Here is a 21,608-nt window from a genome sequence, read left to right as displayed (position 1 = left end):
CTCTGGTAGAATTTGGCTGTGAATCCGTCTGGTCCTGGACTGTTTTTGGTTTGTAGTCCTGGACTGTTTTTGGTTTGTAGGCTATTAATTATTGCCTTAATTTCAGAGCCTGTTATTGGTCTATTCGGAGATTCAACTTCTTCCTGGTTTCGTCCTGGGAGGGTGTATGTGTCCAGGACTTTATCCATTTCTTCTAGATTTTCTAGTTTATTTTCTTAGAGGTGTTTAAGTATTCTCTGATGATAGTTTGTACTTCTGTGGGATTGGTGGTGATACCCCCTTTATCATTTTTTATTGTGTCTATTTGATTCTTCTCTTTTCCTCTTTATTAGTCTTGCTAGCAGTCTATGAATTTTGTTGATCTTTTCAAAAAACCAGCTCCTGGATTCATTGATTTATTTGAAGGGTTTTTTGTGTCTCTTATCTCTTTCAGTTCTGCTCTGATCTTAGTTATTTCTTGCCTTCTGCTAGCTTTTGAATTTGTTTGCTCTTGCTTCTCTAGTTCTTTTAATCGTGATGTTAGGGTGTCGATTTTAGATCTTTCCTGCTTTCTCTTGTGGGCATTTAGTGCTATAAATTTCCCTGTAGGTGTATATATTTAATGGGGTACATAAGATGTTTTGATACAGACATGCAGTGTGTAATAAATCACATCATGGAAAATGGGGTATTCATTCTTTTTGTTACATTCTAGTTGTACTCTTTTATTTATTTATCTTTTTTTCATGTAATCTTGCTCCTTCTAACACTTACAGTCTTCTGGTTAGATTTGTCTATCATTTTTGTGTAAATATTACACTTTAATATAGCTTTATAATATATTTTAATATCTGATAGGCCAACTCTTCTTCCTCACCGCACCCACACGCATTATTCCTCTTTTCTTTGATATTCTCACCTACTTATTCTTCCAGATACATTTAAAATTATGCTGTTGTTTTTCAGAAAAAAAAATCCCATTGGTATTTGATTGGATATTCAATAAAACTCTCATGTAGAAAAAGCAAAGCACCATTATAATCATCATTCTTCCCATTAGTAATTATAGTATGTTTTCATTTATTCTGAGACCAAGACATTTCTTGTTTGTATATTTCTAGGTGTTTTATTGTTTTATTGATATTCTGAATAGGATTTTTCCCCCATTACGTTTTCTAGGTTTTTCTCTTTTTAATATTTACTTTGTTTACAAACACTGAAGTGAATTCTCTTATTGATTTTAAGCATTTTATTGTCTGTCTCAGGGTTTGTCTAGATATATAATCATTATCTACAGATAATCTCCTTTCTAGTAGTTATGCTTGTCTTTGCTTATATCACGTCTTATTGCACTGACCAGAACTTGCAGGATAGTGTTTAATAGTATAGTAACAGTGGACATCCTTGTCTTTCCTGATTCTGATGAAAACAACTGTTCTGTTTCATCATTAAGAAAGATATTAGTTATTAGTTTTAAAAAGATAATTTTTATTGTGCTGAGAAAATACCCTGTTTTCTAGGAGTTCTTATATGGAAAGGATGTTAAATTATATCAAAATTATTTTCAGCATCTATTCAAATTTTCATATAGTTTTGATTTTTTAACTAATTGGTGTATATTGTATTTTAATATCACTAGACTGCTAATATCAAATGATATTTGCATTTTTGAGCTAAACCCTGCCTGATCTTTTGGCTTCTCGTTGTGTTAGATTTACCAGAATTTCATTTTGAGTTCGGGTATAGTCCACTATTAGCAGATTATGTAGTTATTTTTTGTCCTATTCCTGTTATGTTTTTAGAATTGAGGTTATACCCAGCTTCATAACATGAATATTATCTGTTGCTTAAAATTTTGGAAGAAATCATAACATTTCTAATTTTTCTTTCAGTTTGTTTCATTCTTATTACTCTTTTCAGGTTTTAGCTCTTGGGAAAATTTTACTTTTTGTTTTGTTTTGTTTTCTATTTTCTAAAAATCCATTTCATTGAGACTTCTAAATAGATACTAGTAGAGATTCATACATGGTGTTATAATTTTTATTAAATTTTCTTTTTCATTTTAGTTTTTTGTGGTTTTTTTAAAATTTTCTTGATGCAGACAATCTGCTTAGTCTTTTCAAAGAAACAGGTCCTAATTTGTTACATTCTGTTATGTTCTGTTTCTTTTTTTTTTTTTTTTTTTATTATACTTTAAGTTTTAGGGTACATGCATGTGCACATTGTGCAGGTTAGTTACATATGTATACATGTGCCATGCTGGTGCGCTGCACCCACTAACTAACTCATTATTTTCTGTTTCATTATTTTCTTTTTTATAAAGTTTATTTCCTTTTTCTTATATCTGGAATTGATTTCTATTTATCTTTGTTTCATACTTTAGTATTTAACAATGAAATAATCTTAGGCTGTAAATTCCCCCCCTTCCCCCCCCCCACCCCACACACACGCACACACAGGATGGAGTTTTGCTGTTGTCACCCAGGCTGGAGTTCAATGACATGATAACGGCTCACTGCAACCTCCGCCTTCGGGGTTCAAGTGATTCTCCTGCCTCAGACTCCTGAGTAGCTGGGCTTACAGGCATGCGCCACCACGCCCAGCTAATTTTTGTATTTTTAGTAGAAATGGGGTTTCACCATATTAGCCAAGCTGGTCTTGAACTCCTGACCTCAAGCGATCTGCCTGCCTCAGCCTCCCAAAGTGCTGGGATTACAGGCATGCGCCACTGTGCCCAGCCTAATTTTTGTATTTTTAGTAGAGACGGGGTTTCACCATGTTGGCCAGACTGATCTGTAACTCCTCGCCTTAGGTGATCCACCCGCCTCAGCCTCCCAAAGTGCTGGGATTACAGGTGTGAACCACCATTCCCAGTCCCCCTCCTGTCCATTCCTGAAGTCTCAGCTTAAACATCACTTTATATGGAAAGCTTTACCTTAATCTACTCCTATGCTTCACCTTCCTTCCCAGACTATGTTTGAATCTCCTTCCATATGCTTTCACAGAACCCTGTAGCATGTCCCTGTCATAGCATTTATCATATAGCATAGTTATTATTATCATTATTGTTTAGCTATTCTTATTCTTTCCAAGACGGTTATAAGAACTCTCTAAGTAGTCTGTGGGTTCTCAATTCTGATTGTTCTCCATAACAATATATCTTGGTACTAGATGGTCAAGTCCTTGGGAACAGGAATCATACCACTTTTTCTGTCTTGCTTACCTCAGAACTACCTAGCTCCTACCTCTACTGCTATACTGAAACTGTCTTTCTGAAAGTTAGCATCCTGACCATCAAGTCTAAAGTTCTTTTAGTCCTCACCAGCCTCATTAATTTATCTGATTAAATTTAAATTTAACTTCATAGGTGTGTTTTAAAACTAGAGCAGTTTTCGATTTACAAAAGAACTGATAGGAAAGTACAGAGTTTCCATATATTCTCCATTCCCCCTGTAGACTTTCCCCTATTATTTACATCTTACATTAGTGTCTGAAGTCCAAAGTTTACATTAGGGCTCATTCTTTCTATTGGTTTTGATAAATGTGTACTGACATGTATCTACCATTAGAGTATCACACAGAATAGTTTCACTGCTCTAAAAATCTATTGTATATTAAATCCCCTAAATATCTAATATTGTTGTCTATTCTGTCTTTTTAAAATTCTCTCTGATCATTTTAAAGTCCTCTGCCCCAACTTCTGTGACACTAAAATTACTCAGTTCAACTCCTAATTCTCTAATTATTCCGGGTCTTCACTGGTTCATTTTCTGTTTCTTACCTTCATAACATAGGTATCTCCCTCATTTTTCTTTTACCTGCCTCTCTACTATCATTTCTAGGTCACATTTCTTTTCAAAATCGGATCTTCCTCCTGATTGTCATATTTATGTTTAGAAGTACCCTTTCAGAGTTACCCAAATTTGACCATTTCCCTTTCCCTTGCCTTTAGGTTTTCATAATCATGATGTCCATTCTTCTTTTTATCTCTCAACTCTGTCTCTTCTTGCCTTTACCGCTCCCAACTCATTGATTCATGTCCTTATCACTTCTTTCCAAGACAGTTTTAACAACTGTCTAAGTACTCTGTGGGATCTCATCTCCTGACTCTTCCCCATCTAGACAATCCTGACCACTAACATAATCTTTCTAACGTTAAAATTTGATGTTAATGAGAACACTCCTTAGTGACTCCCTAATAATGCCTGGCCAGACTCTTCAGTCTAGAGCTCAACCCATACCAGCCATCTTGGCTATTCAGTTTATTTAAATTACCTTATGCTTTTTTATTTCTTGGCTCCTGCTAAACTGCCTCCGTTCTCATACATACCTTGAATGAATTGTGGTATGAATACATACCTCAATTCTCATACAACCCTCCATTCTCATGCATACCTTGAAGGGGAGACATTGCCTTGAGTCAGCATACTTTTTTTTATACACTACATTAAATGAATGCATGACATTTATTTGTTTGCTTTTTAAAAATAATTTTAAAGAAAACTACATAGTTTTTTTAATACAATGAGCTCAAGTAAGAATGCATTCTAATTACATGACAGTAAGACAATTTTTGAGCTTTCTTCTTAAACCAGGAAACCTGGAAACAAACCTGATTACTTGTCTAGGGAGGACTAGGGAGGGAGAAAATGAAAGATTACTTTGTTAACAGACTTACCTCACTAGACCATTTATAGATTCTTTATTTTCTTTGCCTAGACTAATTGTTTCCTATTCCTTGTGGTCGAACCACCAGAGTTTTAAATTTCAAATCACAAAATGATATGTATTATTATTTTATTGCAAGGTATATACAGGGATTTAGAAATGCTTAAAACTTGACAGATGTCACTTTGAGTTTTCCAGTAGTGAGCTAATAATATTTTGCCAGTACTATACATATTCTTATAGAACATTTGTAGTTGCAAGTTCACTAATTTTAACTATTTTTTCTAATACATTTGCCTCATTATTCACTATTGTGGTGCATATTAATCTAATGACAATATAAAACATTTTAGCAGCCATAGTTAGTAAGCAGAAACATAAGAAGGAGTAGTGAAAGATTAATTGACATAAAGGGCAGCTGAACTCTGCTTCTCTTTTATTGCATTTTAAAGATTTATTTTGTTTTTTTCCTATATGGCACATATACTTCTCTCACCTTTTAAATTTATATAGTATTAGATGAAGATTTCTATCCAGCTCTTCTCAATTTTATAAATTATTATTTATGAGCTCTAATTGATAGCCCTTTACCTGGAGAAGCAAAAACACTGAGTTTTTTTTCTTTCACAATTAGAATTTACACTTAATAGATGCTTTCGAATTAAAATTTTAATATCTTGACTGAGACATATTTTACATGCAATACAGGTAATTCGTTTAAAGTGTACATATTTTTAGTATATTCACAGGGTTGTACAATTATCACCCCAATCTAATTTTTAGATTATTTTAGTCCCTCTGAAAAGAAACCTGGTATCCATTACCCACCAGCCTTTCTTTCCCCCCAGCCTTAGATAACACATATCTACTTTCTGTCTCTATAAATTTGCCTATTCTGGACATTTCATATAAATGGAATCAAATAATATGTGGGTTTTTGTGGCAGCTTTTTTTTACTTAGCATGATGATTTCAAAGTTCATTCACAATGCAGCATGTTTCTACTTTATTTCTTTTTATTACCAGAAAATATCTCATTATGTTGATAAATATTTGTTTATCCATTCATCAGTCGATGGACATTTCAGTTGGTTTCACTTTTGGGCGAATATGAATAATGCTGCTGTGAACATTCATGTACAGTTTTTTGTGTGGACATGTTTTGAATATATACCTAGGAGTAGAATTGCTGGATGATATGATAACTCTCTGTTTCACCATTGGAGGAACTGCAAACTGTTTTACACACCAGCTGTACCATTTTACCTTCCCACCGATGATGTATGAGTGTTACATACTCTCCATGCCCTAGCCTACACTCGTTATTGTCATTCTTTTTTATTATACTCATCTTAGTGGATATAAAGTGGAATCTTGTGAGTTTGTGAGTTTTTTTAGTATTGCTTTTTCCTGTACAGCTTTGATCAGCCTAAAATATCTCATGATTTTGATTTGCATTTCCCTAATGACTTATCATGAGTATTTTTCATTGCTATGATAATTGACTATATATATGTTCTTTGAAAAAATGCCTATTTAAATGTGTACTGGGTTGAATAGTATTCTCTCAGAATCTCATGTCCACCCTGAAACTCAGAGTGCAATTTGGAAGTAGAGTTTTCAGAGTTATGATGAGGTCACACTGCACTAGATTTGACCCTAAATCTGATTACTTGTGTCATTATAAGAAAGCCATGTGAAGAAACACTTCTGCATACAGGGGAAAGATGGGTATGTAGAGATGGAAGCAGAAATTGTAGTCTTACAGCCACAAGCCAAGAAATGCTGAAGAATTGTCAGCAACAACTAGAATCTTAGAAGAGGCAAGGAAGGATGCTCCCCTAGAACCTTTGGAAGGTGCATGGCCCTGTCTATGCCTTGATTTCTGACTTTTAGCATACAGCACTGTGAGAGAATAAATATTTTTTGTTGAAAGCAACCTAGTTTGTGTAATTTGTTACAGAAACCCTAGGAAAATAATGTAAACGTCTTTGCCTATTTTTAAAATTGGGTTATGTGACTGGGCGTGGAGGCTCACACCTGTAATCCCAGCACTTTGGGAGGCCAAGGCAGGTGGATCACATGAGGTCAGGAGTTCAAGACCAGCCTGGCCAACATAGTGAAACCCCGTCTCTACTAAAAATACAAAAATTAGCCAAGCATGGTGGTGCACACCTGTAATCCCTGTTACTCAGGAGGCTGAGACACTAGAATCGCTTGAACCCAGGAAGCAGAGGCTGCAGTGAGCCGACATCATGCCACTGCCCTCCAGGCTGGATGACAGAGGGAGACTCCATCTCAAAAAAAAAAAAAAGAATAAAATACAAAATAAAATAAAATTGGGCTTTTACTATTGACTTTAAAGTTCTTTATATGTATGTTCTAGATACAAGTTCTTTATCAGATATATGATTTGCAATTTTTTTCTCATTCTGTAAATTGTCATTTCACTTTCATGATGGCATCACTCATAGCACAAAAAATTTAATTTTGATGAAGTTCAGTTTACCTATTTTTATTTTGTCACTTGTGTTTTTGTGTTGTATTTAAAAAGACTTTGCCTAGGCCGGGCACGGTGGCTCACGCCTGTAATCCCCGCACTTTAGGAGGCCAAGGAGGGCGGATCATGAGGTCAGGAGATCGAGACCATCCTGGCTAACATGGTGAAACCCCATCTCTACTAAAAATACAAAAAATTAGCGAGGCGTGGTGGCGGGTGCCTGTAGTCCCAGCCACTCAGGAGGCTGAGGCAGGAGAGTGGCGTGAACCTGGGAAGCGGAGCTTGCAGTGAGCCGAGATTGCGCCACTGCACTCCAGCCTGGGCGACAGAGCAAGACTCTGTCTCAAAAAAAAAAAAAAAAGAAGAAGACCTCGCCTAATGTAAGATCCTTTGTTGTTTTTTATTTTTTGTTTTTAATGAGTTTTATAGTTTCAGCCCTTACATTTTTGATTTATGAGTCATTTGATTCAATTTTTTATATGGTGGAAGAGTCTGACTTCTTTTTTTTTTTTTTTTTTTGAAACAGAGTTTCATTCTGTCACCCAGGCTGGGGTACAGTGATGCAGTCACAGCTCACTGCAACCTCAACTTCCTGGGCTCAAGTGATCTTCCTGCATCAGCCTCCCAGGTAGCTGGGACTGCAGACGCATGCCACCACGCCTGGCCAATTTTTAAATTTTTGTAGAGATGAGGTCTCACTATGTTGTCTAGGCTGGTCTTGAACTCCTGAGCTCTAACAGTCTTCCTAACAGCCTCCCAAAGTGCTGGGATTACAGGCATGAGCCATTGTGCCTGGCCCCAACTTCATTCTTTTTCATGTAGATATCTCATTGTCCCAGTACCATTTGTTGAAAACACTATTCATTGAAATGTCTTGATACCATTATCAAAAAGCAATTAACTGTAAATATGAGTTTATTTCTGGTCACATGATTCTGTTCCACTGATTTGTGTGTCTCATCTTACATCATTACTATGAGTGCTTTGATGACTTTTGTAGCAAGTTTTGAAATCAAGAAGTATGAGTTCTCCAATTCTATTCTTTTTCAAGATTGTTTTGGCCATTTTGGGTCTATTACATTTTCCTGTGAATTTTAGGATGAGCTAGTCAATTTCAGAGGGTTTTTTTCCTGTTTTCTCTTTTTCTTTTTTGTGGAGATAGAGTCTCACTCTTTTGCCCAGCCTAGAGTGCAATGGCATGATCAGAGCTCACTGCAGCCTGGAACTCCTGGGCTCAAGTGATCCTCCCACCTCACCTCATCCTCCCCAGTAGCTAGGACTACAGGCATGTGCCACCATGCCCAGCCAATTTTTTTTTTGTAGAGACGAGTTCTCACTGTGTTGCCCAGGCTGGGTGTTTTTCTTTTTCCTTTTTTTTTTTTCTTTTCTGAGATGGAGTCTCGCTGTCACTAGGCTGGAGTGCAGTGGCACGATCTCAGCTCACTGCATCCTCCACCTCCCAGGTTCAAGTGATTCTCCTGCCTCAGCCTCCCGAGTAGCTGGGACTACAGGCGCACGCAACCATACCCAGCTGATTTTTGTATTTTTAGTAGAGATGAGGTTTCACCATGTTGGCCAGAATGGTCTCGCCCCGTCTATCTCTTGACCTCATGATCCGCCCGCCTTGGCCTCCCTAAGTGCTGGGATTATAGGCAAGAACCACCATGCCCGGCCCCAGGCTGGTCTTAAACTCCTGGCCTCAAGTAGTCCTCCTGCCTCAGCCTCACAAAGTGTTGGGATTACAGGCATGAGTGACCACACTCAGCCAAGCTTGCCAATTTCTATTATCAAAGGCAGCTGGGATTTTGATAGGGATTACATTAAATCTGTAGATCAGTTTGGGGGATGCTATCATCTTAACAATATTAAGTCTTTAGGCCCATGAACATGAGTTTTTTTTAATGTAGATCTTTAATTTCTTTCAACAACGTTTTATAATTTTCAAAATATAAGTTTTGCACTTCACAGTAAATTTATACCCAAGTATTATTCTTTTGGGTGCTATTATAAAAGAATTTTTTAAATTTTGTTTTTTGTTTTTGGATTGTTTATTGCTAGTGTATGGAACATCAGTTTTTGTGTATTTGATCTTATATCTTGCAGCCTTGCTGAACTTGTTTATTAGCTCTAATAGCCTTTTTAGCGGATTCCTTAGGATTTTCTATATAAAAAGTCACCTCATGTGCAAGTCAGATATTTTTGCTTCTTCCTTTCTAATCAAATTATTAATTCAAAGTCTTCATTTATTATAGGTCTATTGGAGCATTCTGTTTCTTTTTAAGGTTGGTTTTAGAAATTGTGTCTTTTGGCCAGGCGCAGTGGCTCACATCTGTAATCCCAGCACTTTGGGAGACTGAGGAGGGCGGATCACAAGGTCAGGAGATCAAAACCATCTGGCTAACATGGTGAAACCCCATCTGTACTAAAAATACAAAAAATTAGCCGGGCGTGGTGGTGGGCGCCTGTAGTCCCAGCCACTTGGGAGACTGAGGCAGGAGAATGGTGTGAACCCGGGAGGCGGAGCTTGCAGTGAGCAGAGATCACGCCACTGCACTCCAGCCTGGGCGAGAGAGCAAGACTCCATCTCAAAAAAAAACAAAAGAAAAAAATTGTGTCTTTCTAGGAATTTGATCATTTTATCTAATTTAATTTGTTGGCATACAAATGCTTATAGCATTTCCTTATAATATTTTTTTATTTCTGTAAAATATATAGTGGTGTCCCTTCTTTCATTCCTGACTGTAGTCATTTTGAGTCTTTTTTTATTGCTTAGTCTAGCTAAAGATGGTTAATTTTGTTGATCATCTTAAAGAGCCAACTTTTGGGTTCATTGATTTTTTTCTCTATTGTTTTTCTCTTCTATTTTATTTATTTCCACTGTAGTCTTTATTATTTTCTTTTCTTTCTTCTGCTTGCTTTGAATTTAATTGTGCTTTCTTTTTTTCTTTTTTTTTTTTTTGGAGACAGGGTCTCACCGTGTCACCCAGGCTGGAGTGCAGTGGCACAATCATGGGTCACTGCAGCCTGGAACTCCCAGGCTCAAGTGATCCTCCCATCTTAGCCTCCCCAAGTAGGGGCCCTGGGACCACTGGTGTGCACCATCACACCCAGCTGGTTTTTTTCTTTTTGTAGAGATGTAGTCTCTCTGTGTTGCCCAGGCTGGTCTCAAACTCCTGGGCTCAAGCAGTTCTTCTACCTTGGCCTCCCCAAGTACTGGGATTACAGGTATGAACCACAGTGCAAGTTTTGTAAGGTGAAAGGTTTGGTTATTGGTATGAAATCTTTTTTAAAACTTTTTGTTCTTTCATTCTGAAAGGAGGTGAATGAAATCTTTTTTAATGGAGGCATTTAGATCTGTAAATTTCCCAATGAGCACTGCTTTACTTACAGGCCATATTTTCATTCATTCTCTCTTTTTATTTTCATTTTTTATTTTCATTCATCTCTAGGTATTTTCTCATTTCCCTTGAGATTTATTCTTTGACCACTGGTAATTTAGGAGTAAATTGTTACATTTTCACACATTTGTGAATTACCCAAATTTTCTTTCATTGATTTCTACTTTCATTCCATTGTGGATAAAAAATATACCTTGCATGATTTCAAATCGTTTAAATTTATCAGGACTTGTTTCTTTTGTTTTTTGTTTTTTGTTTTTTGAGACGGAGTCTCGCTCTGTCGCCCAGGCTGGAGTGCAGTGGCACGGCCTTGGCTCACTGCAACCTCTGCCTCCCAAGTTCACACCATTCTCCTGCCTCAGCCTCCCAAGTAGCTGGGACTACAGGCACCCACCCCCACGCCTGGCTAATTTTTTGTATTTTTAGTAGAGACAGGGTTACACCGTGTTAGCCAGGATGATCTCGATCTCCTGACCTCGTGATCCACCCGCCTCGGCCTCCCAAAGTGCTGGGATTACAGGCGTAAGCCATCGCACCTGGCCAAGGCTTGTTTTATGGTCTGTCCTGTAAGTTGTTTCACATATGCTTGAGAAGAATGTATTTTTTGCTACTGTAGGATAGAGTATTCTGTAGAGGTCAGGTAGGTCCGGTTGTCGTATTATTGTTCAAGTCTTCTGTTTCCTTGTTGATATTTTCTAGTTGTTCTGTCCATTATTGAAAGTGGGATATTAAAATCTTCAACTATTATTGAGGAAATGTCTGTTTCTGCCTTCAGTTCTGTCTTTGTTTTGCATCATGTATTTTGGGGCTCTGTTTTTGGGTGCATATATATTTGTAATTTTCATATTTTCCTGTTAGGTTGACATTGTATCATTATGAAATATCTCTATCTCTAACATTTTTTGTTTTAAAGTCTTATATTAGTATAGCCACTGTAGCTCTGTTGGTTTCTATTTTATGGTACTTGTTTCCATTCCTTTGACTTCAACTTTATCTGTGTCTTTGAATCCAAAAATATATTGTTGGTTGGTGTTTGCTTGGTCATTTGTTTATTTTCTAGCAACTTGGTTTTCCCCCAGTAATTAGCCTCTGATCTCCGTGCTCAGATTTTTTAAAAATTGTTTTTCTTTTAGCCTGGCTAATGAGGGGTCTTCCCTGGGTTATCACGTACTTATTGGTCAAAGTTTGTGCTTAGTCCCCTTACCAGTATGATTTTTTTCCCCTTACCATTTGATTTTTATCATTTACTGTTGGATGTGTGTGGCTTGGAGGCTACTATCACAGTTTAGAGTGTTTATGTTTTTTTTTGTCCCACATCCACCAGGAGACTAATAGCTTGAAGGTTCACTCCTGATTACTCTAAAGAGGGTACATCCTTGGGTATGCACACGGTCTTCCAGACTGCAAGGAATGACTGGATGTTATTTTTAAGTCTTAGCTTCCCAGGAGTCGACCCTGAGTTCAGGTTATTCAGTGCCAGTGAGGATTTACCTTGTTTTGATAAGTCTCTGTGTGACTTTGGGAATGCTTTCATGTCTGTCCGTCCTACATCTTACTCTAATTGTTCCTTATTGGGTGCAGCCTAGTGTATGTGCACAGGGTTTTTGACCTCCAAAATTGACTGTGATCCCCAAAGGGTCCTTCTTGGCTGTCTCGTTTCCTGATTCTATTAAAGTTCTGTCTGTTTTGCTTGTCATAGGGCTGCCAGCTTCTCTTAATTTCTTTCCTCCAAGCTCTGTTGCAAATAATGTCAGCCCTTTCAGGCAGAACTGCTACAGAGTTCTTTGTCCTTATAACCTGCTTTTCACCTTAGGCAAAACCTATCTCTCACTACAACCTGACCTGGGGTCACGGACCAGCTTTTCCTGGAGTGACACTGTCACTCTACAAGTCAGCACTTGGAAGGAGTTGGCAGTCCCTGGTCTTAGCTCGCTCTTCTGGCAGAATCTCTACCCTATGAGCAAGCTAGAATGGGGAAGATTGAGACCCTCAACGTTTTGTTCCTGGAGCTTCTGCCCTAAGAGAGGGAGGGAGGGAGAGCAGACCTGGTTCTTTCAGCCACACCTATCTAAAATAGATCTTCTGTAACATGGGGCTAGAGAAGGATGAGAAATGCCTCTAGTAACCTGTCTCTTCCCTGGTGAAGCCATAGCTCCAGATTGGAAGCTGGAGAGAGAGGGAACCTCTGTCTTCTAGGCCTGAGTAGAATGCCCAGGGCAAAACTTCTGCAACATTGAGCTGAGGGAGTGGGGCAAGGAAACAAGATGTAATTCATATATCAAAAGCTCTGTGTTGTTACTGAGATTTAGTGAGTTTCCTTGAATGAATATTTCCCTGTTTGCTCTATGACTTTAGGACAATATACAGGGACTTTAAATAACGTTTTAAATTTTTTCAGCAGATAAGCTGTGTTTTGCTTGGGAGAGAGGCTATGTAGACCCTTATTCTGCAGCTTTGGAAGTCTACCCAACCCCAAATCATATTTTACTGCTTACACTAGCATATCCTACTGATACATCTGACGCACTGAAAGTTTGCCTATGTGCTCATCACCTAAAGTAAAATATTCCATTATTGAAAGCAGCTAAAACATCTTTCTTGCTGATATTCAACCCACTATCATGATTTGGTAACTTACTCCAGATGTGTGGGAAAATTTGGTTGTCAGACTAAATTTTTTAAAGAACTTTAATCCTTATTTACTTGTTGTTGTTGCAGGGTTTTTTTTTTTTTTTTTAATTCCTACATGGTATAGTAGTGAAAACTTTACTAATGGTCTTAAAGTTTTTTAACCCAAGCTTTGTTAAATCAACCTAAAGTAAATGTAGCATGACTTAGTTAGCTTGGAAAGCCAAATTTCAAAGCTAAATTTCAAACAAGAAATGTGCTTTTATAAACATTTTTAATTTTAGAGAGGACTAAAAATAAAATGTCTAAGAACTTGGCTATTACTCCATACAGTTTTGTATTTGTAAACTAAGCTGCATAACTATGCTTTCATCAACAATGGACCACATATACGACAGTAGTCCCATAAGATTATAATACCTTATTTTTGCTGCACCCTTTCTGTTTAGGTGTATTTACATACACACATACTTAACAGTATGTCATAATTGCCTACAGTATTCCTACAGTAACATGTTGTACAGATTTGTAGCTTAGCAACAATGGGATATACCTGATAGCCAAGGTTGTGTAGCAGGCTGTACCATCTAGGTTTATGTGAGTACATCTATAATGTTCACACAATAACAGAATTGCCTAAAGACACATTTCTCAGAATTTATCCCTGTTGTTAAGCAACACATAACTGTGTGTGTTTCTTCTTCTACCTCGTAAGTACTTTGAAGGATTAGGTCCTTTCTCACTCATCTCTGTACTCCTACTTAGTTCTAAAATGCAGTCCCTTCAACCATGGGATTCGGCTACATTGCAAAACAGACAACTCTTAAGATGCTTATGTATTCACACCTATGTGTCCTTCCTGATGCTCTTTCTCTTCATTTGTCAAATCTTTCTTACCTTCATCTAACTCAATTTTATCTTCTCCTTTAAGTTTCTGTTTTTGCAGTCAAAAGTGATCGTGCCTGTCTTTTATTCCAATGGCAATTTTGTAGTAATTTTTTACTTACATTGCATTTATATCTCCTTCTGTAGACTATAAGATCTAATTCTTTTTCATGTTTTTATTGCTACATACTTTGTACATAGAACTTAATTGTTGGATGAATGAGTAGATAAAATAGTGATTAAATTAATGGTGTAATCTTTTGTTTTATAGCCGAGAGACACACAAGATTGCAGTATTTTATGTTGCTGAAGGACAAGAAGACAAACACTCCATTCTCACCAATACAGGAGGAAGTCAAGCATATGAAGATTTTGTAGCTGGTCTTGGTTGGGAGGTATTATTTTTAAATTATACGAAATATTTATATTTGGAAGCATAAGCTTATTTTTCTTTTTTTTCCTAGCTTATTATAGAAGTATTATTTTAGGAGATACAACAACTTAACAACTAGTTTGTTATTGTTTCTGCCTTCCATTTTGTCTGCACATACAGCAGCAGTTGGGACTTTGAAAGGAAAGATGTTGACTATTTTATGAGAGAGTATATTGTGAAAGAGTACTAAACTCAATAGGTTTATAAGATCTGGATTTTCCTTACAGCTGTGACCACTGGACTGGTGGTCTTCAAACTAGGACCTAATGGCTACGCAAAGGCTTTCCAGGAATGTGTGGGTATACATAGTTTTGAGGAAATTAGCTTCCAGATCCTCAAGTTTACCAAAACTAATGCCAGAAAACCCTTCTACAGTCTCTTGTCTCTCATTTACTTTGTAAAAGAAAAGCATACTACTTACCCATCCCAAATCCTACATTGTCCCAGAGGGTTTTAGCACCAACAAAATAGACAGTTCTAGTGGGTATACTTTTAGGAGAAAGTCCCTGTCAGCAAAGCAAGAAATATTGAAAGGTGTTATACTTTATGTCATTCAAGAAACCAACCCATGTCAAGGTTCCTGTACCAAATCTGTCTGTCTTAGAATTATAACTCAGAAGGTGGGTATTTGTCATAAGGATTTGTATAAGTATGTTTATTTGAATTGAAAAATGAAGTACCAGACATGTTCTAACAGAAAGTAAATCTGATGTGGGTAATTGGCTTGTGATCAATTTAATACCAGACATTTTACATATATTGAATCAGCCAAATCTGTAGCTCCAAGATTTTGATGAAAATACACTTAAAGCACATATATTTATTATATAGTACACTGGAAATTGTATCCTTGGCTACCATTTAAACTTTTGATAAAAATTATTATTACAGTTTTCAATTTAATAGTTTCCCAAAATTGCTATAGAGAGTATATGAGCAAAATTGTTAAAGAGCACTGCATTAGACTATAAGCTTCTAGAGGGCAGGCATTTTCATCTCAGTGATTTTTTTTTTTAATTCCGAGTTCCTTTCACAGTGTCTGATATGTCAGCCTTTAGTGTTTTATATAGATTTTTATGGCTAATCTAACCTATTTTTTTATTGTTTTTTCCTCGGGATACATAGCTTATTTATAAATGTGTAGTTTAATTTCAAAATATGTGAGTTTTTTCTAGATATCGTTATTGATACCTAATTCTATACCATTGTGATCACAGAATATACTCTGTAAGATATCAGTATTTTGAAATATAATATATCCCAGTATAGGTACCCTGTTCCCTTGAAAACAATGTGTATACTCTGTCATTATTGAGTGTAATGAACTAGGTATGTCAATTAGGTCAAGGTGGTTGTTGGTAGTATTTAGATCAGTATGTTTTTACTGACTTCATTTCTTTTAAAAAATTTTATTGCTACATAATAATTGTACATATTTATGTGGAACATATAATTTTGGTAAGTGCATACAATGTGTAGTGATCAGTTCAGGGTATTTAGGATACCCATCACTTCAAACATTTATCATTTGTTTGTGTTGGGAACATTTCAAATCTCCTCTTCTAGCTATTCTGACATAATATATTATTGTTAACTACAGTCATGCTAATGTGCTATTGAACAGTAGGACTTATTCCTTCTATCTCACTATATGTTTCGTATTCATTAGCCAACCTATCTTCATGTCCACACCACAACCACCACCTTCACCTGCCTCTGGTAACTGTCATTCTATTCTTTACCTCCATGAGATCAACTTTTTTAGCTCCCACATATGAGTGAGAACATGTTATGTTTGTCTTTCTGTGTCTGGTTTATTTGTCTTATAATGACCTCCAATTCTATCCATGCTTCTGCAAATGATAGGATTCCATTTCTTTTTATGGCTGAATAGTATTGCATTGTGTATGCATACCACATTTTCTTTATTCATTCATCTGTTGATGGATATTTACGTTATTTCCATATCTTGGCTGTTGTGAATAAAGCTGCAATAAATATGGCAGTGCAGGTATCTGTTTGATATACTGATTTCCTTTTCTTTGAATAAATACCCAGTAGTGGAATTGATGGACATATTAACCTGCTGTTTTATCTTAAGTGAGTTATTTAAGCTCTGTTTGCCTCTTTGCTTATTTGTCAAACGTGTAGTGTACTTTTTTACCCAACAGAGATGATGTGAAGTTCAATTGAGCTTATGTATGTGAAAATGCTTTGAAAAGTATAAAAAACATCCTAAGTAGATTTTCTGTTAAAAAAAGTAAAATACCATAAAAGTATTAGTAAAAGTAAGGGAGACATGAAAAAGAACAAGTTAGGAAGATTTACACTTCTTGATTTCAAAACTTACTACACAGCAATGCTAATCAAGGTAGTGTGGATAGATCCTGGGGCAGAACTTAGGAAAAAGAAAAAGAAGATAGTGTAGTACTGCTGGTACAAGGATAGACATATAGATCAGTGGAATAGAATTGAGAGTCCAGAAATAGACCCCATATTTGTGGTCAGCCGTTTTTGACAAGGGTGCCACAACCATCCAATGGAGAAAGAATAGTCTTTTCAACAAATGGTGCTGACATTATGAGCCATATGCAAAGAATGAAACCAGACTCTTACCCCATACCATATACAAAAATTAACTCCAAATGGATCACAGACCTAAATGTTAAGACCTAGAATTTTAAAACTTTAGAAGAAAATATAGGAGTAAATCCTCATTATCTTGGATTTTGCAAAGGATTTTTAGATAAGACACAAATCATGAGCAACAAAGACAAAACCAGATAATTGTACTTTATTAAAATTAAAATTTTTGTGCTTCAAGGTGAAGTCTGATAAGAGACTAGTATCTAGAATATACAAACTAGTTATACAAATCAATGATTAGAAGATACCCAACTAAAAAATGATCAAAGGGCCTAATAGACATTTCTCCAGAAAAGATATATGACCAATAAGCACATGAAAAGGTGCTCAACATCCTTTGCTGTTGGAGAAATGCAAATCAAAACCATAGTAGGTATCATTTCACACCCATTAAGATAACTATAATCAGAAAGTCAGGTAATAACAACTGTTGGCTAGGATTAGGAGCAATCTGAACCCTCATACACTGCTAGTAGGTATATAAAATGTGCAACCACTGTGGAAAACATTCTGGCAGTTCATCAAACAGTTAAATGTTGAGTTGCCATGTGACCAAACAGTTCTACCCCCAAAGTATATACCCAAGGGAAATGAAAGCATATGTCCATGCAAAAGCCTGGCCATGAATGTTCTTGGCAGCATTATTTACTCTAGCAAAATGGTAGAAACAACCCAGATGTCCATCAATGGATGAATGGCTAAACTGTGGTATATCCAATAAAAGGGAATATTATTCGGTCATAAAAAGGAACAAAGTGATTATGTGCTACAGCATGAATGTACCTTGAAAACATTGTGCTAAATGAAAGAAACCAATCATCAAGATCACATATTAATGGTCCATTTATATGTAATATCCACAATAGGTGTATTTATAGAGACAGAAAGTAGGTTAATGGTTGCTTAGGGCTAGTTAAGGGCATGAGGGAGGAGGGGGGTGACAACTAAAAGATATGGGGTTTCTTTGGGAAATGATGAAAATGTTCTATAATTGACTGTAGTGATGATTGCACTTAACTGTGAATATCCTGAAATCCATTAAATTGTACAGAGGAGATTTCCACTTCTGGGAAAGTCAAATAGATATACTTTCTGTATTCTTCCTACTGAGTACAATAAGCATAAGACATTACATATAAAACAAGCATAAGAAGACTCTGAAAGATGGAGAAAAGACAGAATAACTAGGGACTTTAGGACGGAAGAATGACATAGTGGCGCATTTTCTGTGTTTTCTTTTTTGCCTCATATATCCCAGACTTGGAGCTGAAGAAGTCAGCAACCTAGAAACACCAATGAGTGCAAACAAAAAGCACCAACCAAAGCCTGCTCTTTCTAGCCAAAGGACCAGGAAAGGAGCAACCTAAAAAGAAAGAAAAACATTTAGATAATAACTGCACTACTGTAGCCAAACACCACAGACAATTCCTTGACCCCATCCCCAACCTGACAGCAAAGGTCAGGTAAGGAGCCTAGACTTCCATCTTCATGAGGCTGTAATGAGGTGCCCCCAACACCACACTGGGCTAGTATCAAATAGTGCCAGAGAAGGCCAAGTAGAAATCCAAGACTTTCATGTCTACCAGTTGGTAATGAGTCTCCCATTCACACCCAAGTGTCAGTGGAAACTACATGGGAAATGTAGAATTCCATCGCCACCAATATTACTGAGGCACCTGCTGTCCACTGGAGTCATTTCAGAGGAGGCCTCATGGAGAATTGGGACTTTTACCATCACCCAGCAGTAGTGAGGTCACCCTTACGACTGTGTCAGTGAACATCACATAGGAAGCCAGAACTCCTGCCTCCACATATCAGTAATGAGGATCTTCCCTGTTTCCCAGGTGTCAACAGAGATTGAGTAAGGAACATATAATTTTACCTCCACCTGGCAGAAACAAGTCAGCACTTTCACCTGATTCTCTGCTCTTTTCCCTCATACAGCAGAGTCTTCAAACAACCAGCTAAAACAGGAATTTTAAATAAGATCCAGAGTCTTATGAAAATGTGTACATTTCAATAAAAAATTACACATCATATCCAGAACCAGGAAAATCTCAAACTGAATTTTAAAAAAAGACAGCAGATGCCCACACCAAGATTACAAATATTTAAAACAACCTTCATAGAAATGCTTCAGTAATTGGTAACACAATTGAGACAAATGAAAAATAGTCTCAGCAAAGAAATAGAAAATGTAAAGAACAACCAAATGAAAGTTTTAGAGTGAAAAATGTAATAACTGAAATAAAAGGCTCTGTAGTTCTACCCAGCAACCAAGTGGAGTGGGAATGGGGGTACAGAAGAATCAGTAAACTGGAAGATAAAACAGTAGAAACAGCCTAAACAGCACAGAAAACAAACTTAGGCTGGGCATGGTGGCTTACACCTGTAACCCTAGCATTTTGTGAGGCTGAAGCTGGAGATTGCTTGAGCCAGGAGTTTTGAGACCAGCCTGGGCAACATAGTGAGATCCCATCTCTCCAGAAATATACAAAAATTAACCAGGTGTGGTGGCAGGCAACTGTGATCCCAGCTACTTGGGAAGATGAGATGGGAGGATTGCTTGAGTCCCAGAGGTGGAGGTTACAGTGAGTAAAGATCATGTCACTGCTCTCCAGCCTGGGTGATAGAGCAGACCCTGTCTCAAAAAAAAAAAAAAAAAAAAAAGAAAAGAAAAGAAAAAGAAAAAAAAAGGAAAAGAAAAGAAACCTAAAAATAATGAACAGAGCATCAGGGACCTGAGGGACATTAACAAAAAAAAAAAAAAAAGTCTAGCATTCTGTTATCTGAGTCCAAGAAGGAGAGGAGAAAGAGCCTGGGTCTGAAAAAGTACTGGAAATACTTGAAGAAAGTGCTGAAAACTTCCTAAATTTGGTGAGAGACATAAAGCTGTAGATTCAAAAAGGTCGGTGAAACCCAAACAGGATAAATCAAAAGAAATCTATAGTAACACACATCATAATTTAATTTCTGAAAGCTAAAGACAAAAATTCTTGAAAGCATCCAGAGAAAAAGTGTACCTTATCTGTGGGGGGAAACTATTAAAGAGATAGCAAATTTCTTATCAGAAACTGTGGGAGCCAGGTGCTGAAAGAAAAAAGAACTGTCAACTCAGAATCTGTTTTTTGTTTGTTTATTTTGTCTGTTTGTTTTCAGGTGGAGTCTCGCTCTGTCATTCAGGCTGGAGTGCAGTGGCATGATCTCGGCTCATTGCAACCTCCACCTCCTGGGTTCAAGTGATTCTTGTGCCTCAGCCTCCCGACGAAGCTGGGATTACAGTCATGCGCCACCACACCCAGCTAATTTTTTTTGTAATTTTGGTAGAGACAGGGTTTCAACATGTTGGCCAGGCTGGTCTCAAACTCCTGGTCTCAGGCAATCCTCCCACCTCCCCCTCCCAAAGTGCTGGGATTACAGGCATGAGCCACTGTGCCCAGCAGACCCAGAATCTGATAGCTCGCAAACATATCCTTCAGGAATGAAGAGAAGGTCAAAACATTCTCAAATGAAGAGAAACTTAGAGAACTTGTTACTAGCAGACCTACCCTAAAACAATCACTGAAAGAAGTTTTATTAATAGAAAGGAAATGATAAAAGGAGGAATTTTGAAACATCAGGAAGGCAGACCATGGCAAGAAAAAAATGGATAGATGCAATCACTGTGCTTTCTCATCTTGAGTTGTCTTAATTATTTTTGACTGTTGAAGCAAAAATTATAACACTGTCTAATGTGTTTTCAAATATATGTAGAGGAAATATTTATGACAATTATATTTCAAACAGGGATGGTAAAGGAACATATAATAAGGTAGGGTTACTTTACTTAAACTGGTAAAATGACAACACTAGTAGGCTGTGATAAGTTATGTATATATAATGTAACACATAGAGCAACCACTACAAAACTGTACAACAGTGTACACTCAAAAGAATGATAGTTAAAAACAGAGTTCTAGAAAATGTTCAGGTTAGCCACAGGAGGCAGGAAAAATAAAACAGAGAAATGAAAAACAGAAAACAGAAAATAAGATGGCAAGCTTAAGCCCTAACTTGTCAATAATTACATGAAATATAAATGATCTAAATGTACCAATTAAAAGACAGAGATTGGCAGAGTGGATTAAAAAATATGACCCACCTATGTGTTACCTAAAAGAAACTCACTTGAAATATAAGAATATAGGCTGGGCGCAGTGGCTCATGCTTGTAATCCCAACACTTTGGGAGGCCAAGGTGGGCGGATCACCTGAGGCCAGGAGTTCGAGACCAGCCTGGCCAACATGGCAAAACCCCCTCTCTACTAAAAGTGCAAAAATTAGCCGGGCGTGGTGGCAGACACCTGTAATCCCAGCTACTCGGGAGGCTGAGGCAGGAGAATTGCTTGAACCCAGGAGGCGGAGGTTGCAGTGAGCCAAGATCACGCCACTGCACTCCAGCCTGGGTGACAAGAGCGAGACTCCATCTCAAAA

General features: G+C 37.1%; 1 protein-coding gene across 7 annotated transcripts in view; it reads left to right on the top strand.

Moving 5' to 3' along the window:
• RALGAPA1 (Ral GTPase activating protein catalytic subunit alpha 1) overlaps positions 1-21,608 on the top strand; it is a 270,749-nt gene that overhangs the window by 189,516 nt on the left and 59,625 nt on the right. For all 7 annotated transcript variants that reach the window (XM_055097476.2, XM_034937441.3, XM_034937450.3 and 4 more), the window contains one exon: positions 14,329-14,452. In XM_055097476.2, the coding sequence (XP_054953451.1) occupies positions 14,329-14,452 (124 nt within the window). The remainder of the gene's footprint in view (positions 1-14,328; positions 14,453-21,608) is intronic.

This window comes from Pan paniscus, chromosome 15 (genome assembly GCF_029289425.2).
Source record: "Pan paniscus chromosome 15, NHGRI_mPanPan1-v2.0_pri, whole genome shotgun sequence".
Classification (NCBI taxonomy): Eukaryota; Metazoa; Chordata; class Mammalia; order Primates; family Hominidae; genus Pan; species Pan paniscus.
This window is presented reverse-complemented; position numbering and strand designations above follow the sequence as displayed.